The sequence below is a fragment of the Ananas comosus genome, linkage group 5 (genome assembly GCF_001540865.1).
Source record: "Ananas comosus cultivar F153 linkage group 5, ASM154086v1, whole genome shotgun sequence".
NCBI classification, from domain to species: Eukaryota; Viridiplantae; Streptophyta; class Magnoliopsida; order Poales; family Bromeliaceae; genus Ananas; species Ananas comosus.
Window position 1 is genome coordinate 2,916,704 of NC_033625.1, and position 27,062 is coordinate 2,943,765.

General features: G+C 36.2%; 1 protein-coding gene across 5 annotated transcripts; it reads left to right on the plus strand.

Annotated features, from left to right (window-relative positions):
- Nucleotides 556-26,955, plus strand: LOC109710629 (HEAT repeat-containing protein 5B). 5 transcript variants are annotated; one of them, XM_020233348.1, is made up of 48 exons: nucleotides 556-811; nucleotides 1,346-1,553; nucleotides 2,796-2,902; nucleotides 3,163-3,399; nucleotides 3,843-3,932; nucleotides 4,015-4,102; nucleotides 4,375-4,439; nucleotides 5,011-5,115; nucleotides 5,808-5,897; nucleotides 5,990-6,070; nucleotides 6,840-6,908; nucleotides 7,802-7,927; nucleotides 9,083-9,186; nucleotides 9,283-9,415; nucleotides 9,496-9,602; nucleotides 9,857-9,973; nucleotides 10,085-10,252; nucleotides 10,416-10,502; nucleotides 10,672-10,765; nucleotides 10,891-10,959; nucleotides 11,064-11,186; nucleotides 11,285-11,353; nucleotides 11,467-11,571; nucleotides 12,249-12,337; nucleotides 12,940-13,096; nucleotides 14,253-14,402; nucleotides 14,591-14,640; nucleotides 14,814-14,913; nucleotides 14,995-15,051; nucleotides 16,395-16,462; nucleotides 17,245-17,338; nucleotides 18,076-18,290; nucleotides 19,453-19,600; nucleotides 19,704-19,772; nucleotides 20,607-20,663; nucleotides 20,881-20,967; nucleotides 21,059-21,187; nucleotides 21,304-21,504; nucleotides 21,605-22,051; nucleotides 22,454-22,507; nucleotides 23,097-23,194; nucleotides 23,368-23,452; nucleotides 23,624-23,762; nucleotides 24,008-24,315; nucleotides 24,404-24,547; nucleotides 24,610-24,771; nucleotides 24,859-24,984; nucleotides 25,557-26,955. In XM_020233348.1, the coding sequence occupies exons 1-48, from the start codon at nucleotides 650-652 to the stop codon at nucleotides 26,682-26,684; spliced, it is 6,966 nt and encodes a 2,321-aa protein (XP_020088937.1). In that variant the 5' UTR covers nucleotides 556-649; the 3' UTR covers nucleotides 26,685-26,955. The 5 variants fall into 5 exon arrangements, 4 of the variants coding, with proteins under 4 accessions (XP_020088937.1, XP_020088938.1, XP_020088939.1 ...); XM_020233349.1 differs by having other exon boundaries at nucleotides 650-811; nucleotides 23,627-23,762; XR_002216411.1 differs by lacking the exon at nucleotides 25,557-26,955 and having other exon boundaries at nucleotides 650-811; nucleotides 24,621-24,771.

Below are 27,062 nucleotides of genomic sequence, written 5' to 3' on the forward strand. Positions count from 1 at the left end.
CGCTGCGAGTATAAATAATTTGTTTGGTTATATATAGTTGAGAGATAATTTTTAAAATTTTATTATTTTATATATATGATGGTGAGATTACCTCCAATGTAAAGAAGAAAAATAATTTTTGTTTAAAAAAATATTGAGGAGATAAGTATACTTTTTGTTTCAAATTACTCTCTCCAACTGCTGCAGTTGGAACTACGGCCAATTTGGGCGTAGTTTGAACTGCTGCAGTTCCTATTACAGCAGTTGGAATTAAATATATTAAACAAAATATTAAATTTGTATTTATATATAATTACAACTGCAGTATAGTTATAACTATATGCAACCAAACGGCCCGTAAAATGAAGCCGAAAGGCCATGACTCACTGATGGGCGAGGCCATTGTAGTATAAGAGGCCCAGTGTAAAAATTCAGAAGGGCGAAAGAGCAATTCACTTCAGTGGACCGTTTTGGTCGCGCGGGTCACGTGATTTTGTGAAGCGCGGCCCACATTCCAGATCCGAGCTTTACCAAACTAAATAAATAAAAATAAAAAACAAAAATGCCACAAAAAACATTCGAGCTCGGAAACGCCGCTACTCCGCTCGCGATCCAAACGCCGCTCTCGTAGATCGGAGGCGATACATTTCCGCCTCGCTCGTCTGCTCCCATGGCGAAGCGCGGCGCCGACGCGATCCCGCTCTCCCGCTTCGGCGTCCTGGTCGCCCAGCTCGAGTCCATCGTCGCCTCCGCGGCGCAGCAGCCCCCCGACCCCCTCCTCTGCTTCGATCTCCTCTCCGCGCTCGTCGCCGCCATTGACGAGGAGCCCAAGGTCTCTCTATTCCCCCCTACCTTTTGATCGGTTTCTTAACCTAGGATCTTCTGAGCTTCGGTTTGAGATCTTTGGATGCTGAATCACTGCTTAAATAAATTGGGAGAAAAGAGTTCATGGGATCTCTTTTTCTGGGCAACTTGATGTGCAGAGTTGCTATTTGCTCTATAGCGAGGAGCTCACTCCAAAGTTGCAATTTGATAGGAATGCTGGGAGTAGAAAAATTAGATCTCTCGCTTGTGCTTTCAGCAACAATTAACTCCAACAGAGAGTTTGACAAACCGAAAACTGTGGTGCTCCTGCTGCAGCGGGAATCAGAAGTTATGTCGTCCAGAAGCAGATTTGGCGCTTTTACTTCTGCTTTAGAGAGAACGTGCTGAAGGAATTTTAGATGCCTCCGGACGCTTTAATTTGATACTGATTGCATATTCTGGAACTCTTTCGACTCGACTGACATGAACTTGATTGGGATTCTGATCTGTTCTATAACGGTAAGATTGTTAATTAGATCCATTTGTTTTTCTTCTGCTGCAGGAATCAATACAATTGTCGCAAAGGAAGTGCGAGGATGCTTTGTACTCCTTGCTAATTCTTGGGGCACGCCGCCCTGTGCGGCGCCTAGCATCTTTAGCAATGGGTATGATTATTGCGAAAGGGGATGGAATATCCATATACTCGAGAGCGAGCAGCCTGCAGGGGTGGCTGGCTGATAGCAAAAGAAGTGAGCCGCTCTCATGCGCAGGTTAGAACGAAAGTCTTGCTTTTGCTCTTTCATTCCTCCGACTTGGATCTTATGTCTCACTATTGGGTGGTACCTGCAACCTCAACAGAGAGGGTGGTAATTACTAGTAGGCCTAGCTCCTGTCACAAAAAGAAGATAAAAGACAGCTTTGATAATTCGGCATAAATTCTAGTTACTTGTTTTCTGTTCAGCCCATCTAATTAAGATAAATAGGGGCCTGGATCACTGTTTGCAAAGTCTAGTACGTTAGACTGCCTAATTGCATGAAATGACACATTTATTTGCTTATTAAGACTAAAATGCTAGACAAGGAATAGTCACTGTGCTTGGCATAGGTGCCATGTGGGGCTGCTGTGTCTATAAGTTGCTCTGATGTAATATGGTTTCAGATTTAGCTTGCTCTTGGGTAAAAGAGTTTCTTAAGAACAAAAAATCTGTCCTGGTAGGACTTTTGACCTACTTATAATTCTCTATTCAATAATTAGAGAATCCATTGTAAGAATTTGCTGTATTGATTTCACTCATTCATGAATACAACGGTTGTAGCAGCTGATAGATTGTCTATATTGCAGGACACAAAATATTAGGATGCCGTATACCTCCTGACATGAGGACTTTATAACTCTGAGAGAATCAGGATAATATTATGGAGAGATGAGGAATGATATATGATTTTCCATTCTCTTATGTGTTCAAAGCACTGTGTTTTGTCAAAATTCAACTATTTGATTTCTTCCCTATAATTCTTTTTGAAAGATTGAACATTATATATTTATATAAATTTGTTTGTTTTCATTATTCTTTTATTTTCAGAAAGCAATTGTTTTTTCATATATAACTGTGTCAGTTGAAACCCTTGCATGACCTGGATTAATTAGAGAGAGTGCATCAAAAGTGGAAATGGAGTGTTTGAGTAGACTTGTGTTGAAAAAAGAAAAGAACTTGCTACTAGAGGAGTCTTTGTTAGTTTGCTTGTCAATTCAGAGTAGGCGGAGAAGTTTTGTTAGTCAACTTAATAACCATAGAAAGACCAGATCCTCCTGTCTATAATGCATAAAACTATTTTGTCCTGATTAGTGGTGCTTGCTTCAATTTAGCTTTTCTTCCTACCTGAATTTAATAGGAAAAGATTTCTGTTATTGTTGTAGTCACTGTTGTGTAGTTCAGTTTTATGGAATATAATGTATATTTTAATACTTCATACTCTTATGTTACTTTGTTCTCGTTCAAATTGTAAAATAGGTGCAGCGCAATGTTTGGGAGAGCTATATCGCTTATTTGGGCATAGGATTACTTCTGGATTAATAGAGACAACAAACATTGCAGCAAAACTTATGAAGTTTCATGAGGTGATATAGACGTTCTTTTTGAACTGTTTCCTTCTCTTTTCTTACTATTACTACTTTTCCCTACATACTCTATCATATATATCATCCCTACAGGATTGTCCTGTTTTCATTAACACTTGTAACTNATTTCGGGGGGGGGGGTGTGGTGGTGGGTGGGTAATGCCTATTTTTTACCTCCTTGCTCTTCTCCTTCTTGCAATACTTGCGCTTTCTCCACATGGAGTCCTGATACTCTTGATTTTTGCAAACCAAATGTTTAGGAGTTTGTCAGACAAGAAGCATTGTTATTACTTGTGAATGCACTGGAAGGATCTGGTGGTAGTGGTGCTTTTGCAGCTTATTCAGAAGCTTTTCGCATTATCGTGCGAGTAGGTGTAAGTGATAAGTCGTTCATCGTTAGATTAGCAGCAGCTAGATGTTTGAAGACCTTCGCTAGCATTGGTGGACCTGGATTAGGAATTACTGAACTTGAAAATTCGATCTATTGCTGTGTCAAGGTAAGCCTGTCTTTCTCTCGTCATTATAGCATTTTTTTTTTTTCTTTTATTTTGTTTTCTTGTCTTTCGACTCAATTGCTGTGCAGCTCTTCTATTGGGCTTGTAGGGCTTTTACACATGCAAGCACACACTTACATCCATATGAAGTCATCTACTTACACAGATACCTGTGTAGAATCTGTTTTTCGAGATATTCCTCTCAAAAGTGCAGTTTCTTGTAAAAATACCCTTAACTTTGGAAGTTATTCAATTCATGGGTTTAATACTAAAGAGACTTCGCAAGAGAGGCATTTGTTTAGTAAAAGGGTAAATAAGTAAGAAAGTAAGTCTTCAAATGGCACAAATGGAAATTCTGGTTTTACAGGGTGTATCTGTAAGTAGATAATTTTGTGACCGTATATGTGGAAATATATTATTCTTCTCTCATTCTTAGCGATATTCAGGGGCTGGAAGATAATGTTTCATCTGTTAGGGATGCCTTTGCTGAAGCCCTTGGTGCCTTACTTGCTCTTGCAATGAACCCTGATGCACAGGTATTCAGCTTCATATGACTGCTTTAATTTTTCCATTTTACATATTTTCAGAGTTACTTTGAATGGCTTATTCTACTTTAAGGTGAAAAGGAGAGGGAAAGGTCAACAGATTCCTGCAAAGAAAATGGAGGATGGTTTACAGAAACATTTGATCTTACCATTTATAAAAGGTAAAGCAACAAGTCTGAAAGGAGAACAAACACATTTAGCTGTCATTGTGATGTCTCACATCATGTGTCTTAGAATTATACTTTCACCACAGGAACTAAATTTTAAACTTACAAACTTAAGTATTTAAAGCTTAGAGTTGTTTTGCAATATTACAACTATGTACTCTTTATCCACTGTATTGTTGGCCTGCTATAGGGTAATGGATAATTGCTGTAAAATATCTTATTTTTTGCTGCATTAACCTTTATCTTTGCAATAATTGTTATTGCAGCAAGTGGAGCTAATGCAAAGAACCTGCGTGTTGGATTAGCTTTATCATGGGTATTTTTTCTACAGGTATGAAAATCATAGTTGAAAACTTACGTTTTACATTGTTTATCATCCATTTTTTTTCTGTATGGCTGGTTATACAGCTTCAATCATCTGCTGTACTTGTACCAGCTAAACTAGTTATTTACAATTAATAAGCACAGAATCATCTTAAAGTACTGGTATGCAATCTCCTGCATTTTCACTTCCTAGTGAAATCACCTGTATCTTCTTATCTTCCTACATATTTCAATAGAATGTTCAGCCTTCGTGTGATCTCCTTTGGTTAAAACAATACACAAGCTTCCTTCTCCCCGGCCATTGTAAATAACTATTTCAGCTCTTCGTCTTTTCTTGTCTTCAAATATCTTGCAATCCAAACAATTTATCATTGGCAAATATCATCTGTGTTGCATTTTCATAATCTACATTTTGCACCATTTTGCTTGTTTAAGGTTCCACTTTTTCAATCACAACTTGTTTGAATAAGTACTGCAAGTGTTTGTTTTGGAAAATCTTGCTTAATAATTGACCTTTTGGATGCTTAGTGTTATTTGTATCATTTGTATCTTCAATTTTATATAGTTATGTGTTACAGGTGATTCATCTGAAGTATCATTTTCCAGATGGTGAACTTCAAAACTATGCCTTACAAGCCATGGAGATCCTTCAAGGGAATGGTTCTCCTGATCCCCACACATTGGTACTGCTTTCTGTTTGTTTGTGCTTGAATTTTGTATTTTTACTTGAACTTTGGTATAATTCATTTATTATAGCTGTTCAGCATATTTATGTTCACATTCATGGACTTGCTTAGTGGCAAGTGTTATGCTGTATTAAGATAATCTGATTGCTTACTTAAAAAGATGATTTTGTTATACCTTATTGCTTAATGTTTTGTCAATCGAGCCCGAGGAAGTAAACATTGCTATTCGATTAATGCCTCAAAAAGCAGACAGTAGGTATACCCCTACTATTAGTCAACATAAATGGTAGATTTAGGCATAATTACAGTTCCTATGAACCCAAGGCAGGTTTAAGGATTCAAGGTGAATGGTAGAATTAAGCATCATAGCAGGCTATGAACCCAAGACATGTTTATGGACATGTCTAATCGAAACCATATTATGCTTTATGCACCTACGGACAAATGATTGGTTAAGGCGGAAGGCACATCAAGAGAGAGTTGAAGAATAACAGGACTTGATTAGCAATAATGGGTAAACATCTTCATTAGTGTTCCACATTAATTAGCTCTTCTTATTTCTTTCAATGTTAGATACCAGTGTGGAAAACTGACTGTTCAGTAGAATTAACATTTTCTCCTAACCTTTTGAAGAACCTTATGCACTATTCTTTTTTCGTCTGAATGCACTATTCTTTTTTCATCTGAAGGCTTGTGTTCTGTACATTCTTCGGGTTGGAGTTGCTGACCAGATGATTGAGCCAACAAAGCGTAACTTTTTAGTTCTTCTTGGACAAAAGGTTTACTACGTTCTGCTAGGCTAAAAGCTATTGAAGTTTTTCTTTTCAATGTTTTGATGTTTTAATCTTTTCTTCCTTTTTTTTTTGTGCAGCTTGAATCTTCTGATTGTAGTCCTCCTATGATGGTGGCAATTCTACGTGTCCTCTCATACCTTTTAACAAGCTTGGGAGAGGTATTGGCATTATATTTGTTTTCCTTGTGCATTTTGTTTTATTTCCCTGAAGATTTTTCTGTCTGTCTAGTTCTTTGAATTTTTTGCTATCATGCCTTGAGCATGTATTTTACTAAAAGAGCATGCTTTCTGGATTGTCTTGTCCAGGTACCTATTCACTAAGGTAATATGAAAATATTATTTTTAAAAGTTGGAGTTCATGTGTTTTGTAATAGGTATTGCACTGTTAGTATGAAAATCTTATTTATTGCATTTTAATTGATCTATTGCATTTAGAACAAAAGAGGCCCTTAGGTTGTGGTAGAGAAGTAAGAGCTGCTTATGGTGGAGAAGGTTCATTTGCTGATGCTAAGCAACATATGGCTTTATTCTTCTTCTTATTTATGATACAGTGTTTCGTATGTTTATTCGCTTTTTGTCATTGTTTAGCTAAAGTAAAGATGAGGGTCAAATTTCATTAGTTTGGCATCATGTTTCTCATTTTCTTATTCTGATGAAATTTAGCGACTAGCTTCTGGTTGGGAAAGTATAAGTTATTGAGAGAAACAAAGTCAGTGCATCTCGTGATGTGTTAATGGTGCCTAATGCAGATTTGCCTGGTTGCACTTCTCAATTTCTATATCCCCTATAAATATAAAATATAAGTATTTGTAGTTGAATGTAAATGTTACCTTTTAATGTATGACTTGATTTTGATATTCCCTATTGAACTATTCTTTTTGTACCTGTGAAGTGTGTGCCATGCAACTTATGATTTTTCATCTTCCAGGTGCCTGCTGAATTCAAGGTTATTCTTGATGACACAATTGTCTCATCGTTATCCCATTCTTCATTGCACGTATGCTATGCTAAACTCACTCAGTATTTTTCTTTTTAATATTGTAATTGTAACGTTTTTAGTTGGTTGGCTGTATTAATAATCAAGTTTGTGCTATGACTAGTATTCTGTGAAAGCCGATACTATGCCGGGGCATGCCGTGGTTCATATTGCAGCATGTACCTCATATGTTTCAGCAAACCCTGACTGATATATTAGATTAGCAGCTAAGAGAAGGATCTTAAACAAGCAGCCACATGAAGGCTCTTCATAGCACCCTCATATGATTGATTGTAAATTAATCAAAATGCAGACGCATGAATCTTTTATTCTATATTGTCTGTTGAGACAGTTTCATGCATTTGAGGGGGGAATGCATTATATTTTCCTTGGTATGGTACAATGTGGTGATGCATGGGTAATAGGAAATTTCTGGACTCTGGGAGCAGCCATGACCCCACTTCCCTACCCCTCGAAAACAGTTCTATTTGGCTCTGCCCATGCATTTAACACCTGCAGTACCTTTTGGACTTAACTAGATCTGAAGCAATAATATGGTGTTCTTATCCTCATTTTTCCATTCAATGTAATAATGTAAACATGACTGATAGTATTCCATTTTGGGGAAGCCCCTTTTCTTGTTTGGAGAATATTAAGCTCTTTGCACGGAGTTGTATCTATTGAAGGAAAGTGCATTGTTCCTGCAACTTTTAAATTGATTTTATGGAATTTGGAAGAAGAAATGTGCCTTTACTTGATTGTGTGCGACCAAAATAGCACTTATGCTATGCACGTTAATATATCTGAGTTGGATATCTATTGAGTTATGCTTCAACCTCCCACTTCTTTACCGAGTTCAATAATCAGTATTTTCTTTTGCTGTATATATTGCATATAAAATCTCCATGTTATAGGTACGTGTCGAAGCTGCTCTGACACTGCGTGCGCTGGCTGAGGTTGATCCAACTTGTGTTGGTGGCTTAATATCATATGGTGTGGCAACATTACAAGCTCTAAGAGAAAGTGTATCTTTTGATAAGGTACTGACATACACTAAAATGAAAAAAAAATTGTGAATTCACGTTATCTTGTTGGCTTTCTTAGGTTTCATATGAATGTTTGGATGTACCCATTGATCTCCTGGGACTAAATTTAGTTCATTTGTACTGTCATGGTTTAGTCAGTTGCCCATATTGAGCTGATCTACTGCACTTTATATATTTGGTATATTTAGGGGTGCTCAAGATGATAACAGATGTGATGGCTCATTTATTCCAGGGGCTCTTTGGATGCATGAATATTCTGTTCTGTATCATCTTTCTTGTTTACTCAGTGGCACATGGTAGTTGGTTGATAGGGAGTACTGCACAAGTAATTTTTCTAGGAGTCTGGCAAATCACTGTTTGGTGGAATCTGCCATTGTGAAATTGAAATTACCATAGCTAAAAATCAAACTCCTAGGTTGTAATCACAAAAGCCCACTTGGATGCATGAATATGCTGTGCACAACAGCTGTATTNCCTACCGGTTTCTGCTTTCTTCTTCAGAAACCTCTTATCTCTTGAATAGCATGAAGTAGCTCTTCATTTCAGCTAGGTGACACAAGTTTGTACTGCTTTGAATGAGCTTTTCTGTCTTTAGTTGTCTTGATCATCCCATACTTTAATTAGCTTCTTGCAGCATCTGATTAGTGTAATTAACAGAGTGCTAACCTTAGTCAGTCTTATGAAAGGAAGTACTCAAAAGATTTTTATCTTTTTAGCTCGTCTGAAGTTTTCATTTTTCTTCTTAACTTTGATTATGTAAAACAGAAAAATTTGGGGGTCATGTTCATGTTCAAGGAGGTAAGGTAGTTTTTGTAAACTACCTGCTAGTCTTCTGAGTTAATCATGTTTTCTTTATTTTTCTTGATAGTTTTTGTTAGCAACTTGCAATCTCTCATATGGAACTATAATTACTAGTTGTGTGTTGTCAGGTTTGACAGACATAATCTTCCCCTTTGCCTCTTTGTGTAGAAGTCATAGATAATAGTGATGTCAGGAATCAGGATATGTGCAGTTAACCTCATATGTAAATTGTTACATCTTTTTGTCTTGTGGTTTATTGAACTTGACATAAATTGTTAGTAACTTTTCTCTGGGGAGTTTATAAGTGAGCATCATGTTCACTGATATTAGCATCATTATTGGAAACAGGGAAACAATTTGCAGCTTGAGCTCAACTCCCTTCATGGGCAAGCTACAATTCTAGCAGCCCTAGTTGCAATCTCACCAAAGCTGCTTCTTGGTTATCCTTCAAGGTTATGCTAGACACCTTCAAAGTTATCTTGTCCGTTCCGGAAACTTTGGTACTCCTATATAGTCTGAAAATGTTAACGATCAAATAATTTGTGCAGGCTGCCCAAATCTGTTTTTGAAGTTTCGAAGAAAATGTTGAGTGTATTCAGTCGGAATCCAGTGGCTGCTATTGTAGAGAGGGAAGCTAGTTGGTTACTTTTAGCTTCTCTTATAGCATCCATGCCAAAAGAGGTACTTGAATTATCTTTTTAAACAATTCCCTTTTTCCTTTCTTTCTTTCTTTCTCATACCTTCCTTTATGATACTTGCAGGAGCTTGAAGACCAGGTTTTTGATGTTCTTTTACTTTGGGCTGGTCCTTTTGCCGGAACTGTTGAGTCATACCTCCGTCATATACAGGATTGGATATCAGAATTACGGTGGGTCTGATTGATAATGCTCTTACTGGATAAGGTTGCTGTTTCTTTCTCTTTATTATTAGAAGTCAAGAATCACTTAAATATAACAGATGCTCTTAATAATCCATCCACAGCTCTCATTTTAATATTAATAACTTTAGCCTGCATGTATTTGTATGTTAATTTCTTTTGATTTGTTTGTTCTTCTAAACAACTTGTGGTTTTGTTTCAGTATGTCTTGTTGATTGCTTTAATCTCTTTGCTATTTCTTCTAGTGTTCTGTCTGTTGCACTTGAGGCGCTTACTGCCTTCATAAGAAGTTTTATATCGTCAACAGTACCCTCTGTGAATGGTGGTATCTTGCTCCACCCTGTGCTGGCTTACCTTAGTGGGTCAGTACAACATTCGAACTTTAATTGCTAGTTCTGGAGTCAGTTTCAGTCTTTGCAATTTTTTACCTATAAATTTGTCTTATGGCGATGAAACTTGATTATATTTTGCAGAGCTTTGTCCATTAGATCTTCCTTGTCTTCCAAGCAACTTCCAAATATAAAGCCTGCATTAGACCTCTTCACCACCAGAATATTAATGGCATACCAATCCATTTTTGATCCAATGGCATATATATCAGAACATGCGCAAATTCTCCAGATATGCAGCAGCCCATTCAGGTATCTTCCACATTCATTAGCTATGCTTATTCTTGTATTTGGACTTTGAAAGTCCGGAATTGCACATCAGAATATTAGTTTTGCTTTTTGGAGGTATAGTTTGTCTCATCTGTATCTTCATTTTGCTTTGTCTTTTTCCTAATGGTGGTTTGCACATGAGAAGTGATCCTTCTGGATTTGAAGAAAGCTCATGTCTTAGGTTCTTGTTAGATAAGAGGGATGCATGCTTGGGCCCTTGGAAACCTGGAAGGTACCAATGTTTTGCTGATATACTTCTTTGATTGCTCAAGTATAGTTTATCAATACTCTGGTGCTGATAGCTTGCAGGATAGTTACATTAATTCACTGAGTGACGTATGTCTACTGATTTTACTCTTAGGTCAACTGTTTTGATCTCTTTTTTTGTTGCAAATGCTCAGGGATTGGTTTGAAGATGAGCTCCGAGCTTTTGATGGCAGTAAAGATGGGATTCTACCATGTGTTTGGGATAAAGAAGTTTGCAGCTTTCCTCAGGTAATTAGATTTTCAATTATTTACACAAATTCCTGCACGACTTCTCGATAAGAAACTTTTACCTATTATGCATCTATAATAATTGGTTATGTATTGGACTTATGAACCTTACTTCTATAATGCAGCCGGAGTCCATCAGCAAAATGTTGGTCAACCAGATGCTCCTGTCCTTTGGTACCATTTTTGCCTGTCAGGTGTGGGCTCGATTGGAAGGATTTCTTTACCTTATGTAATAATTATTTTTTACTTATTAATTATTATATGTGTCATCTTTTGTCTGGAAATTGTTTATCTGCAGGATAATGATGGGAAGTTGTTACTTCTCAAGCAGATTGATCAGTGTCTCAAGGCTGTGAAGAAGCAGTCTTGGTATAGGAATTGTATTACAAATGCATGTGTGGGACTCTTGTCAGGTTTAAAGGTACTTTTTACATCTTCTGGCCTTACCTGAAATTCAGCAACGCACAATTAGATTTTTCGTGAAGGTGTAATTCGATTCTGTTGTATTTTCATGCTTAGGCTGTTCTTTCATTACGTCCCCAATCGTTGTCGACCGAGATATTAAGTTCTATTCAGTCTATGTTTCAGGTGACTCTTTATTACCTCAAAGTTGTTGCCTAGTTTCTTTAAGATTGTTTAATCATTTGATTGGAAACTGATATCGTTATTATATCTATTTTATCATCTTTTCCATATTAAAGTGTGTATTGGCGGAGACTGATATTTCGGGAGCACAACGAAGAGCAGCATCTGAAGGTCTTGGTTTATTAGCTAGGGTTGGGAATGATGTTTTCACTGCAAGGATGGTTTGTTGTGCAAATAACTCTCTTCAGTTTTATTTGCCATTTTGTGATATAACAGATATTATTAGTTCTCTCTCACACTCTTTCTCCTGTACTCACCTTTGGAGCATTTTCTTGAATAGCATGTTTTCTAGACATGAAGAACATCTTCTTTAAGCAAGTCAGGTTCAATTATAGATTCTTCCACAACATTAAAATTTTCATACGATATTCCATTGGTTCTGCTACTACCCATGTCATTTATATACTCTATTGGCTGCCTTATTTGCCTGTATCTTCTTCTTGGGACATCGTATGTACCATTAGCTATGTTTTTCGTCGTCTTTCATGTATTGCTTTTAATCGTCAACTATTTCCCTACGGTTTCACATTCACTAGATTGAACAATTTTATGTTAAGATTAACAGAGAACTATGTGTATATCAATCATGTCTTTTGCACTTTACGTAAAGTTTGATAACCAATGATTCCCTCCCCTCTCACCCCAAAATAAAAAAAAAGAGAAAAAAAAAAGAAAAGAAGAAGAGAAGGTAAACATAATGAGATACCTTTATGAACCCCTCATTTATTTCATATTATTGGTACTTTTATACTAAATACGTTCAATATTCCTACCATATTTGTTCTCTGTTTTGCTATTATTATCTGGACTTAGATTGTTCTCCTTTTTGTTTCTGTAGACACGGTCTCTTCTTGGGGAGCTAGTAGCAGCAATAGATCCAAACTATATTGGAGGCATTGCACTGACATTGGGTTGCATCCATCGGAGGTATGGCCTTCATGTATTAGTACTTTATATTAGAGCTTTCTAGTTTGGTTTTGGGTATTCATGGTTGGTTTCGATTTCTCATCTGGCTGGATTATAATTTATATGGTTCTTCCAATGCCATTAAATATTGGCAATGATCACCAAATTTTGGGTGATATTAATTGTATATTCAGGATAGGTCAAACTTAAATCCTATCTTTTATACTTCATTTGCATGTGCTTTAACTATTGACTTGTACAGTTTCTAGATCCTAGGCTCTATTCCTTCATTCCTTAAATGAACTTCAAATGAGATATAATTGGTTGCATTTTAAAAGATTGAATTGTAGAAATTATTAGATAATCAGAGACATAGGCTAGTACCAAATGTTTGAAGACCATCATTGGCTTGAAAGTGCCATCTATCACTGGTCATCATGAATCATCTTAGTTGCTATCAATCAATCTTGGTATCATGCTCTTTTTGGAACAGTGGCCTGATAACAGTATTATGCCTCCATCAATATTGTTGACTGAACTACCCTGGTATTCATTTGTAGATTATTTTAGCTTTCCTTTTTGTTCCAACCCTAGAAGTCTTATTTGTGGCTTTTGGTATGCAGCGCAGGGGGAATGGCATTGTCTACTCTCGTTCCTGCAACCGTGAACTCCGTTTCTCAGTTGTGTAAGAGTACAAATTCTGGGATACAGTTGTGGTCATTGCATGCTCTTCTTTTGACCATTGAAGCTGCTGGCTTATCATTTGTCTCCCAAGTTCAGGTACTTCATGTTTGTTTATGTTACTTGTGTAAATTCTTTCCATCAGTGATGGATCTTATGTTTGTTATTAGGATTTTTTTATGTTGCTTGTGCTAATTGGGCCTTGTTTCAGATATTATATTTCAAATTATGAAATTTTCTTCTAATAATTTAAGCGATTCTACAGTGAGCATCACATCCTACAGAGAGAGGGGAGGAGGGTGGGGAATATTGTAGCAGCACTAGTAGCAAGCAAAAGTGCATATTTTATTGATCTCTATGCTCCTAAAATGTTTAGAGTCTTTAGACTTAGTGCCTGCCTGTGAGAAAGAGGGAGAAATTGGGTTGGTCTTTCTTTAGTTTGACATGTGCCATGGGTGCTGCTCTGCTCGGACTGAAACCATTCTGTTAACGAACAGAAGTAGCAGTTGATCAAACCGATATTCAGTCTATGGAAATTCATCCTATTGGCCCATTTCTGTTAGATTTAGGCTCCATTTAGAATTGTGGAGAGAATGCATTACGCATAGTGAGAAAGAGCGATGGAAAAGTATCCTGTTTGTTCTCGTAAAAGATATCACATTGGTATAAGACCCCAATGATTCAGTTACCATATAATTTTTGCGGTTCCATGGTCAAACAGAGAAGCATATCTCTATATGCTTTTTCCCCAAATCCTTTTGGCCTACGAGCATTGGATAGCCCTCGTAGGCCCTAAGTTATACTTGCCTTCAATACCTAGCTAAGCTAGTCTTCTAGATTAACTTCTTTTTTGCTATATTTTTTTACTAATCCTGTACAGTGCACATATCCGTACCATTTTTAACCATATAACTGAAACTTGCTTTCCTGTTTTCCATAACTGAAATGAGTGAGAGTCACATGACCAGATTTTTGTTGGTAAGAGTGAAATTTCCCAATACATCTTCCCATTTTCAGAGGCTGAACTGGTAATTTTCTATACCAATCTCAGAGGCCAAAATTTGACATCACAAGTTATAGAATTAAACATTTATTTTCAACCAGTTAAGTCTTTTTGCAACAGTATCGGTTATCACTTCTTTTGCTTTACATGCAGTGATTTTGAAGGGTCTTTGCACATAAAAATTATGGTATATGTATTCTATGCATAGAGTTTAATCTGACTATATTCTTTGCTTCCTTTTGTGGTACATAGGCAACACTCTTCCTTGCAATGGAAATTCTTTTATCAGATGAAAATGGATATTTGGATCTTAGACAGGAGATAGGACATCTTATAAATGCAATAGTTGCTGTCCTTGGCCCTGAGCTTTCTCCTGGAAGTACATTCTTTTCACGTTGCAAGGTTTGTTTATGTGCTAGTAGTAATTTTATCCTAAATCTTTTTTATCCCTTTGGTGCCTTGACTATTTTTTTATGTTTATACTTTATTCTCTGTATAAAAAAGAGCTACTTGGCTACTAAGTTTTTGACTACAGAAATTTCTAGAAAAAATTTTGGTTATATTAACTCAGTTCTTTTTGTTTTATTTAGTCCGCTATTGCAGAAATAAGCTCTTGCAAGGAGACAGCAACACTTGTTGAGTATGTCACTACCTAAATTGTGTCTTTTTTATTTTAAATAATCAGTTGGATATGGAGTCTAAAATTTTCCAGTTTTCAATATAATTTCATTTAGCTGTTGTAGGATGTTTATATTTTGGAGAATAGGTCAATAACTATACAGTAAACAGTAACGTTTATTGTTATTCTTGCAGATCTGTTCGGTTCACCCAGCAACTTGTTCTTTTTGCTCCCCAAGCTGTCCCTGTGCATTCTCACGTTGAAAGTCTTCTTCCAACACTGAGCTCAAGACAGGTGATGTTTTAAGTCCACAGGAAATTATTTGCTAGTGATGTGATACTATTTTCATTTCATTCTATTATTTATCTGAAACAGCCAAGCCTGAGGCATCTTGCTGTATCAACGCTGCGTCATCTGATTGAAAAGGATCCGGTAAGAAATGCTTGATGATCTTTAAATAATATGCTATCAACTTTTATTATAAACCTTCTCTTTCTAGAAATATTGTACATGTGCCCTTGCAAAATCATGTCTTATCTGTGTATATTCCCTAGTCAGTTGGGTTCTATCTTGTCTCACTTGGTTGTAGCCTGCCCGGAAAGATTCAATATTCTACTAATTTACAGTCACTGCTATGCAAACGATGCTTGGACTTGGGAATATTCTGATTAACGAGTCTTGTCAACCAACTGAATACGCCTATCTTTTTCTGCTACAAGCATTCCTATAGGACTGTTTGAAGTGTCAAACAACGAAATGTGCCGCAACTTCTGTTAGCGGAATGGGCAATTAGTCTCTAAAAGGTTGATGTTATGAGGTAGTAATTTATCTGTAGTGATTATTGTAATGTACTTAGTACAACCTTGAATTATGGGCATAGTACTGAGTTTGTTGCTTTTGGCCCTTGGCTTACAACTGCCCTATTTAAGGTTCTCTGTGTTATTCGAAGATCCTTCCAGCAATGAACAATCTTATCTGGCTGGCTTCAGATGAACTTGGCTTACCTTTTTATCTTTGTGTGCTAGCCACTAATTTGTAGAAGGTTGATGTCAAGGTGACAGATGTTTGTAGGAGCTTTTCCATTGTTTTCTACAACCTTCTGATCTTGAATTGTTCTCTATCATAAACATCAATCAAGAATATTCAGATGACAATGACAATGACGAGAGATTTTGCTATGCATGGCATTCTACTAAGATCTACTCATATGTTTTAACCGGCTCCCCTTCAAGTTTCTGTTGTGCCTGCTATTTCTTTGTGTCGGATATTTTCATCTGGTGCTTCACTCTCTCAAAGGATTTTACTATTAAGGTTACTTCATCTTGTTCTTTGGACTGTTTATTTCCCTTTTTGTTATTGAAAAGTTTTCATTTCCAGATTTTTCTCATAAATGGGCAGGTCTGCTGTTCCCTCTCGATGAAATATTATTCTATGCACTCATTAAGCATTTAAAAAGACTAGGTTAAAATTTATTGTTATGAATAAGCTGAACCACTTAATAACTCATCATTCTATCCTCTCTGCTAGATGGTACATGCATACTGGAAGAAAAAATAGATTATATTGACTAAAGGTTTCTCTTGAAATAAATCAATATCATTGTGGTAATCTTGCTTTGTTAATAAAGATTCCGGCAGAAGTTAAATGTAAACTCTAAAGCTTTTTATCTTTGAGGACATCAAAACTTTTTCAGCTTTCTGTTAGACATCGTACATCAAAACTAACGGCACCTAATTTTCTCCATTTGCTCACAAGGCTTCATATTGCTTTTACAGGTTGCTCTGATTGATGAGAAGATTGAAGAGAACTTGTTTGCCATGCTTGACGAAGAAACTGACTCAGAGTATGTTACTTTTGTAATTCTCAACATGGACATACTTTTCGTATGTGTACTTGGTTTTAATGTTACCTGTGCACTCTTCCATTTCAGTGTATCACCAATCAGGTCTAGAGAATTAAAAAATCCGTAAAATTAATCTGGAATTGAATTTTAAGAATTATCAGCTGATTATCATTGTTTCCTTATTTCCTGCATAGAGGTCTTCAGAACACTTATTGTGATTAATGTGTTTTCATTCCTGCTATTGAAAGTTTTGAGATTATCCAAAATCTCCTGTAAAATTAGGTGTCATTTTTATTTTAGGATTGTACTCTTAGAAAGTATATAAAAATGATGTTGTGCTGCTCAAACCTCTCTATGGTACTGTGTCGTGCATGAATCTTTCCAAGTGGATCATCTGTTTGGATCTTTTTAAACTGTTTGTAATTCCTCAAACCGCAAAAAGATTATTTTGTAATTCTCAAAATATATGGGATCTTTTTAAACTGTTAAATGAATAAGTACCTTATCCTGGCGGTTGAAAATTGTCAATTTTTGGACTATTAGATATTTAGATCATGAGATAGATGATGTTGAAAAGTAATGACATTCAGTTCCTAGAAACTTCAAACATCTTATCATCTTTGACAAAGTGGATCATCTATTTGGATGCCTTATAATTGAAAATGAGTTGATAGTATCGAGCTTGGATAGTACCGAGAGTACTACATGATTTGCCATGGATAATTTTATGATATCAATTACTTGTATCTCATACATGGGTTTTTTTTTTTTGTTGTTGTTAGGATTGCAAGTTTGGTTCGTACAACCATTGATCGTTTGCTATATGCATCATCTCCTTTATGTCCATCACGATGGTTAGCAACATTGCGAAACATGGTACGTTCATATTTTTCTTTATTTTAAATCCCAAAAATTCTCTCTCTAGTAGTTCTTTTGATTGCACGTAGAAGTCAATCTTAAGAACTTAGGATGGGGAAGTATTATCTAGAATTACGCTATAGTTGTAGCTTCTTTTGTTTGATGCCAGCTGCCTTCTTATTTTGCTCTATGAAATAAGACTAGCTAATGGCATTTATGTTTTGCATACCAAACAATGATTTTTTTTTTATTATTTTTTAAAACTTATGGCATTTGTTTGTTGAGTTGTGTGCCAATAGTCTTTAATCCTCTACGGCTAATTTGACAATCCGCCCACCCATGAGGAAACATATGCACGTGCAAAAACGCAATGAGTAATTGGTGTGACGAAGGAGGCAATGTCGATGGCTTGAATCTAGTAGTGCATTTCAATTCTTTCATTTATGATTAAAGAAACTGCCCTGATGCTCAACACGAGCTGCATGACACTCGGTTGCTAAGTGCTTCACTGCAAAAGCAGCACCAGGGTTGCTAGTGTTTACTCTGATCATTCTCCCCTGCTGCTGCCATCTGGTAGTTGATTCTCTTGCTGATGTCTTATCTTCTTTGAACATATTCTTTAGCTTGTACTCAACTTTTTTGCCTGACAACAACTTATGTTCTTACAAAATCCACACATTTTATAAGCCTGGCTGGCTTTTGATCGAAGAATTAAATTATTAGCGGGTACAGTTATCCCAGATGTTGCTATCCAGGTTATTGCAACTTCAGTTAGAAGTCTTTCAAGTTCAGGGAATGAACACCTCAATGCTGGCTCTGAAAATGATACGACATTATATTATGGAGAAGATGATGAAAACATGATTGCTAGCTCGAGCGGAGAGCAAAAACAGGGGCCAGCTTTTAAAATCAGTGATTTTCTTAGAAGAAGCAAACATCTCAGATATCGTACCAGGGTTTTTGCTGCAGAGTATGTCATTTTAGCTTTTCTCAAGTTCTTTCATATATTTCTTTTACAAGCTTATTCCTTTTTATCCATGTTTGATCGGAGAGATATTACTAGGAATTAATATCAACAATTTATTGATTGCTATAAAAGGTCGCCTAAGACCATTTTATAAAATTCAATACTTGCGCTCCTCTGTACTGTAAAAAAAAAGAGATGTCATCTGTTCGAACATCTTTAATTCAGCATATTAGATGGAAAAGAGTTCCTGCTTGACTATATCTGTATTTTCTTTTTTGTTTGTTCTTTCTTCTCTCTTCCCTTCGAGATAAACATGGTGAATTGTGTTACGGAAATGACAGTACCTGAGTTGTAACAACCATGTGCCAGAATTTTCTGCAAATTTCCATAATCAAAATTATACAAATGGAAAATCATTTTAAAAGTCCTTGATAGAGAGTCTGTCTTCTGTTTTTGATCTGTGCATCAGATCTTGCATCAGTCAGCTAAGTATTCGAAATGTTTATAACGAACTATATAAGCAGCTGAAAAATGTAGTAGTGTTAGTGAATTGCAACTCTGGCAAATGGAGTTTCTGATCTATGATAAATTGTTAGTTTAAAAAATTAACTACAAAGAATTAGAGGGGGCAGAGTTGTCTATAATTTGTGGTGGCTAGCTGATCTAGGGTGGGTTCACATGCCTTTAAATTACACTCGCATATTTGAGTTCAACAACTTCAGATAATAGGCACCATTCATGTAGCCAGATGATATCTCTTGATGGTTAAATAACAAAGTAAAGATGGCCTGTTGAGAACCATTCTAGAATCAGTCGTTGATTGTCTTGTACAACAATTCATTCACTATGGTCAAACCTGGTACATTTGCTATTATGATGTTTTTTTTTTTTCTGTTTGTATGATTTTCACTTATTTGTTTCTCCTATATTGCAACTTCAATCTTAGAGATCTCGCTTAACAAAGTAGTTTACTTTTCACAATTCAGATAATATATTCTGTATCTTAATGACCTGCATGTTGTTTGCTTATACCTTCTTTTATTTTAGTATGAGATTCTAAGACTTGTCCTTAATTCCTACTTGTGCTAATCTTACGTTAAGTTAATTTTGCTGGTTTCTTCGGTCTGTTGTCTGGCTATCATGACGAAATTTATGTGAAGCATAGGTGTTTGAGCCATCTACCAACTGCTGTTGGAACAGATCCTGCACATTTTGATCTCTCCTTGGCAAGGAGCCGGATAGTGAAGGGGCATAATACATCTAATGATTGGCTTGTTCTTAACCTACAAGAGCTAGTATCACTTTCTTATCAGGTCCTGGTCTTAAATTGGTATTTTAACAATCAACAGTTCATAGTTAAAAAAAAATGTTTATTTATTGTGTAATAGATAGTTTACGAGTGTTTCTTTGAAACAGATAAGCACTGGACAATTTGAAGGCATGCAGCCAATTGGTGTAAAGCTTCTTAGTATTATAATGGACAAGGTATTGCAAAAAGAAATCTAACATTTTTCATGCTCTAGCATCTTGTTTGTACACTTTTCTAAGTTTGTAAATATGGCTCATGTATTCATGGAAGCATCATCACATAAAATGTGGTGAAATAGGCATACCTATGATGTTTAAATTTGAATAAGAAATGAATTCTTTTAGAGTAAGCGTCAAAAGAAGTATCCTAGTTCCATACATTTTAAATAAGTAATACCTTGTTACAGATGAATTGGCTCTAATAGAGATTTTCTCCTGCCAACCAGGTCTCCCTATTAACAGATGTATTTGTCAAATATTTCATCAATATTCCTCCCATCAAAGTCTCCCTGTAGAAGTCGTACAAAACTACTCTGTTAACAAGTAGTCTTTGTAATTAGATACAGCTCTGGGTGTATAATTTTGAATGTATGATTTAAATTTGTCAACAGGAAGCACTTTAGCATGTTTGTGTTGCAATATGGTTTCTTCGTTTCTTATTTCTGATGTACCCATTTATAAGTTAGCAAAGGAGAATAGAAATTCTAGCCGTTGATGGCTTATTTGATTATACGAATGCAGTATAGCATAATATTTATAATCGCAAGTTGCATCTCACTGTTTGTAGCTTATTAATTTTTGGTCTTGGATCAGGTATTTGTTTATACAAGACAGCTTTTTAAGCATATCAAACTATGTTATGCTTTCTAGTAGAAGCTAATGTATCCAGTCACAATAGGAAGTGCCATCTTTCTATTGTTATAGTTACATGTTGGAATTTGATGTCAATATCTACTTGTGGATAATTTATATATTTAATTTATTTTTACTCTAATTACTTGCATATTTCAGTTTGGTAAAACCCCAGATCCAGAATTTCCTGGGCATATCTTGTTGGAACAGTATCAGGTCAGTCCATTTTTTCTTCATCTTTATATGAGTCAAAGTTAGAAACTGAAGATTTGCAGATTATACATTTTTGCATGTCTGATCAAGTTCCATATGTTTCATGCTTTTATGAAATAAGTGCTTATGAATTAATATGAAGTATGAACTCAATTTAAAAACAGGATATTTTTCTTGGCTGTACTTTATACATTTATTTTTAGTTTCTTTGAAAATGCAGGCTCAGCTTGTTTCTGCTGTTCGATCTGCTATAAGCACCGCATCTGGCCCTCTTCTCCTGGATGCTGGTCTTGAGCTGGCTACAAAGGTTCAAAATGCATCTCTTCGTACTTCTCATAAGGCATATTTTGCAGTTTGCTGGATGGCTAATCTCTGAACCCCTTTGCTGGAAAATTTAGATTCTGACGAGCAGCATAGTTGGAGGGGATCGGGTTGCTCTTAATCGCCTATTCACATTAATTTCACGTCCACTAAGTGACATTAAAGACTTGTATTATCCTTCTTTCGCTGAGTGGGTAGCATGCAAGGTAATATTTTTTACTTTCTTTGCAAAAGTTTCTTGAATTTTTATATATAGACAGATCCATATTTCTAAGTTTATGTTTAGTTATATTTAGATATTGACATGTGAATGCTATTATAGATCAAAATAAGGCTTATGACTGCCCATGCCTCGATAAAATGCTATGTGTTTCAATTATTGAGGAAACAGAACAATGTTCCAGATGAGTATCTACAGCTAACGCCTCTACTTGCGAATAGTTCAACCACCTTGGGCAAATTCTGGATTGGCATCCTCAAAGACTATAGCTACATATGCTTTGGCTTGAATTCAAAATATAATGTAAGAAGAGCTGCAAAATTTTAAGTTCCATTCCCCAGGAAGAGTCCATTATGAAATTTATAACACTTTCTTATGGCTCACGTCCCCTCTTATTTTGCAGTACAAACCATTTCTTGATGGGATTCAATCCCTGTTAGTTTCTTCCAAGGTGCAGAAATGTCTAGATGAATCATGGCCACTAATCCTTCAAGCAACTGCTCTGGATGCAGTTCCCGTGGAATTTGAGATGGACAACTCTGTGGTATATGATGCTGAGACTTTGTTTTTATCTGGTCGTAGCATGGTCAAATTGGAACGCAGTGAATTTCAGCTTCTTTGGGGGTTATCACTGCTCGTTCTATTTCAAGAACAGGAAACAACAGTGAATAAGCCAGTAAATATGCTTCTTGCTCACAACAAGTTCCAACAATGTCGAGATATATTAATCGCTGGAAACAATGATCTAAAACCATGTGAAATTGTGTTACCGGTTTTTCTCTCTCTCACAAAAGAAGTATTTTTCAGCCAGGAATTTCTTTCACCTGAAATCTGCAGAGAACTCCTTGAGGTAAGATCAGATTAAGCGTCACTTTTTCTTCTCCTAATTGTCAAGAAAGTCCAGTTCTATTTGGCTACTTCAGGAATAGGGGAAGATATTAAAAATATTCATGTCCAGGGCTTCATCAAAATCAACATGAGTGTTTAGTTGTTTTAGTTTCTAAAAAAATTATAAAGTTTTGGACATCATGTGTATTTCAAACTTGATATTCTTCACAAATTGCATTGCAAATGAGTTTATTCTTTAAACATATGCAACATGATGTGAAGCATAGATGTTGAGATTCTTATCATTTCTCTTACGTCCTCAAAGAATATGTAAAAGCAAATATCTTGTACCATCCACATTTGGAGGGCATTTTCTATCTTTTCCAGTTTCACGTCCTAATTTGAAATATTCCCCTGAATGCAGGTTCTTATTTATGCAGATTGCTCAAGCAGCATAGGGATAAGTTTACTAGTGCAAGTAAGTTTATATTGATGCTCTAAAAAGGTTTAAGATTTTGGAAGAATGTTTTAATTAATGTTTAAGCTAGTAGCATTTCTAGCAGTTAAAGTTGGGGAGTTTTTTACCTACAAAATGCCTTTTAGTCTTTAGATGATGTTAGCGTTAACCAGGATAATGCAAAAAATTCTACTCCATTCACGTAATCCGGGAGACTTTTAAGTATATCATAAGATCAGTTAATATTCTTGCCAACCATGTGCTGTTTTAGGCGCAAAAGAACCCCCAGAATCTGAGTTGGAGAAGCATTTTATTTTCAACCTTACAAGTGGCAGTTAGCAAAAACATGAATGAAAGAAGATCGTTTTTCTCTCAATCTTTTGTTTTTTTGTTTTTATCATTTTATTCTAATGTTTTCGCAAATAACTACTGAAACTGCTAGTTATACTCAAACAGATGTCATATGTTGAAAGCACCACAAGACTTAAGTACATGATTATGCAATTTATGTAGTAGTTTTTTCATACTCGACTCCCAATTCTACTAAAATCTTGTAACCTTGATTGCCTATTACAAGATTTTTGTGGCTAATTTCTGCTTTCTTTTACAGATTATACAGTCATGCCCTGATGACTTTTTTGAGGTAGAAGCGTTCGTGCTTGCAGCAATGGAACTGCTTTCCCATTACCTTATCATCACATTTCTAAGGTCGGTTCCTCTGCATTCTGTGTGTGTTAAAACCTCCAGATTTTGCAACTTTACAATATTGTAAGAACGGCCTTGCCACACTATATAGTGATCAATCCTGTAGCAAGGCTATTGTTTATTGTTTATGCCTTCTTAAGTGTATCCTCAGCTGCTTGTTATGACTATCTCTGCAGAAACTCTCAAGATATTTCGAATGGATCTTTGCTTTCTGAATTATCTATGGCAGCTGAGAAGATGGCGTATCGAACAAAATATAAGGTGCATATCGGAAGATATCAGATTTTTCCTAAATGCTTCTGGCCTAGAATTTTGTGCCAAATTTGAAATCCTGATGTTCTTATGTTTTAATTCAAGGATCATATTTTCAGATGTTAGTCATTCTGGAACTTATCTTCCTGTTTTAACAAACTTAATGGTCCTCCTCTACAGCAGTACCAATGGAAATTGGCAGCATCATTCATATCAATCTCTTACCATACATTCAAAGAAGCTTCAACTGATTTGTGCTTGTTGAAATTGATCTCTTTCCTCCAGAATATAGCGCCTTTTCTAAGGAAATGTTTCAAAGGTAATTATACTGCACCATTGTTTTCATTGTGGAAATGGGCTATTTGTTTTTTCCAGTTATTCATTTGCTTTTGCTAATAAAGAAGAAAAGAAAAGTTCCTTCGCATAGGTACCAAATTTGGTTTTCAAGTTTTCTCATAAAGAGACAAGTAGTTGTGGTTTGAGTTAGATAATAGGATAAATATAGTATCTAGCAGCAAGTTTTAAATGAAAGCCCTTTTTTTTTTTTTCTTTTGGGATTTCCAGAATCTGAGCTTAATGACGAGCATACTCATCAGAAAGCAGTCCTAGAAGCTTGGACTAGCATGCTCGCATTTGTTTCCAAAGACTGCATTAGAAAGCTCTGCAGCCTGGAGAATAAGATGAGCAGCTCCTACAAGCTTTTGGCAAAGATCCTTGTTTTTTGTCTTGAAGAAGCCATTTCCCTTTCCAAACTAATTCATGAAGCTGAGAATCTTAGACGGAAGGAAACAACTGGGAACTCGTTCATGTTCGCCATATTCAATCAATGCACAGAGTGTGTTCATAATACTATTCACGAGACAAACATAGAGGTGGAAACAGGTTTATCGTTCTCTATATTGCTCTACAGTTATATTTAGTTTACGATGTAATCAACTGACTGAATTTGTTCATAAGCAGGTGCAGAAAATTGGGCTTCATGTGCTGAAAACTGTTGCTCAGAAAGAACTAGCTGAAGGCTCACATAAAAAGAATAGTTCTTTTCTCTTTTTCGCTGGTGAAATACTGGAAGATGTCTTTTTGTTAACCCAGAACACATTGAAGGTACTCTTCTATTTTAGATTCTTGCACCAGTCAATAGACAAACTCATTTTAATTCTATACAGAGTACAAGCAGGGAATCCATCACAATTATCGATGAATGCTTGAGACTGCTTTTCCTTATTCACACACTCGGCCAAGAGACCAAATGCCAACAAGCTGTTGCCATGCTTCTTTTAGATGCTTTGCTTATGGCTTTCTCTCTTTCCAGGGAGAGTAATTCAAAGGTAGCTTAAGGTTCACTTATAAGATTATTTCCCTTTGAAATAGACTCTGTTTTCTGATCCTGTCTCTCTCCTTGTTCGGCTTTTTAGGATCTAATTGAGGTTAACACCATCACTAGGAGACTAGTCTCTCACCTTGTTCAGATTCCTTCAGCAGCAACACAAATCAAAGATGTGATGTTATCTGTTCCAGTTACAAGAAGGCAGCAACTTCAGGTGTGAATTCGTAATAAGCCATATTTTCCTAGATCAAAATTTGCCTTGTCTTAAAAATACTTAATACTTCTCAGAATATTTCCTTTTTTAAGGCTAAATATCATAGAGAACTTTTAATTATCTTTTTGGTCTTTGGCCTCGCAAAAAATGCTACAACCAGTATAAATCGATCATTTCCGGTTGCAGAACCAAATAACATTTTACAACTTGCAAACAAATTGTGTATAATTACATATAGTCTCCCCTAAAAATCTTCATCTTTGATTTACATATATAATCCTGCAAAATACGATTTTTCGTACAGGAGCTACAAACTTACTTTTTTACATATTTGTCCTAACACTTAGAAAAGTGTCCCTCATTACAGTTAGTCCTGATGCAAAACCGACTTCCCTCTACAAATTGCTCAACTTTGTAACTCAAGATCAGATAAAGTTCACTTTTGATGGGTGTACATGCTAAATTTCAGGTCTTACAAGGGCAATATTTATGAATAGTTAATGTGCAGGGGTATATCTGTAAAGCCCCTTCTCGTATTGAGGCTAACCTGATGCTTTTTCCTGCACTCTCAGGATATGATTCGAGCTTCAGTAACTCAGGGTCAGACGACAATGCAGGCAAATTTTGGTGTGCAATCAGAAACAAAAGCTGTTGGTGAAAAACCACAAGAGATCCAAGGAAGGAAGGAAGAAAAGGACGAGAATGATGATAATGATGAGGATGATGATTGGGATGCTTTTCAATCTTTGCCTGCTGATAATACACCTACAGCTGATTCTGCTACAATTGCTGATTCTTCACCTGTGGATGATAACTCTAGTAGTAGTCCTTATCACAGTAATATGTCATATTTTGGTGACTATGAAGAGGTTGCTGATGCAAAGGAAACAGCTACAGGTGTAGATGAAAAGGCTGCTATAGCGACAAGTGTTGATAAAACTGACCTCAAGGAACCCTCACCGCCCAAGTATTCTGATAGTAATGAAATTTTGGAAAGTGGTGGCAACATTCAAGAGATATCTAATGTAAATGTGTGTTCTGAAAGTAAAGATAGAACAACGGCTAGTCATCATGTGGATGATGCTACAGAGTCATTCGATCAGTTATTACAGGATGATGAACAGCAGTTCGAGGTTAAACAAGAAATTCATGATGATGCTGCTTTAAAACCAGATGATGAAGAGCCGCTCGAGGAAGAACAAGAAACTCATGATGATGTTTCACTAATAAGCAAGTGTGGTGGAGACGGTGCTGAGAGCCAATCTAATGATATACTAGCATCTGCTAAGGATAATGAGGAGGAGAGTAATGACCCTCTCCCATCTAATATGGGTAGTGAGGAATCGGTCTTAGATCCGAATGTCAAGCTTAATGAAGAAACTGATGACCTTATTGGAGGTGAATTAGAAAGAAAATGTGATGAAGGTGAATTTGGTGGGCAATTTTCTAATGAAATTGTGTCTTCTAAGGATCAGGAGGATTGTACAAATGATCATTTTCTCAACCAAGGGAATGGCGATGAACCAGAAAGCAAATGTGAAGGTGATATCTCAGGACCTTCTAGTAATTCACCAAGCTCTCCTAATGACATCTCAAAAGGACCTAGCAATTCACCGAGATCTCCTACGGAAGTTGTAGACGCCGGTGGTGCTCAGCTAGTAGAAAATAAAGAATCAAAATATGAACACGAATCTCAATAGCCGGCGTTTTGCTTATGATAGATTAAGATTTGTAACTAAATATCTTTTTGTTACTACTGAACCTAGTGACTCTCTTTGTGAATACGTTTTTTCCAAGTGGGTAAGTTTGTGTAATAGAAACTAACGTACACTGAGCAGGCTCCCACTTTGCTGCTCCACAATTTTGGCATTGCACTTGTGTATATTAAAGCTCAGGAAATTTCGGAACCTGAACATCAAGTCAGGGGAAGATTAAAGCTCGTCAATGAGAAATGCATTGATACTTTGCCAAGCTGTTTTTGTGCTCGATGGTGAACATATCAATGTCAGAGACTGCACCATGCTGCATTTCGTTACCGAATGGGATTATTGGATACAGGAGGCCTTATTTCCCTCTAA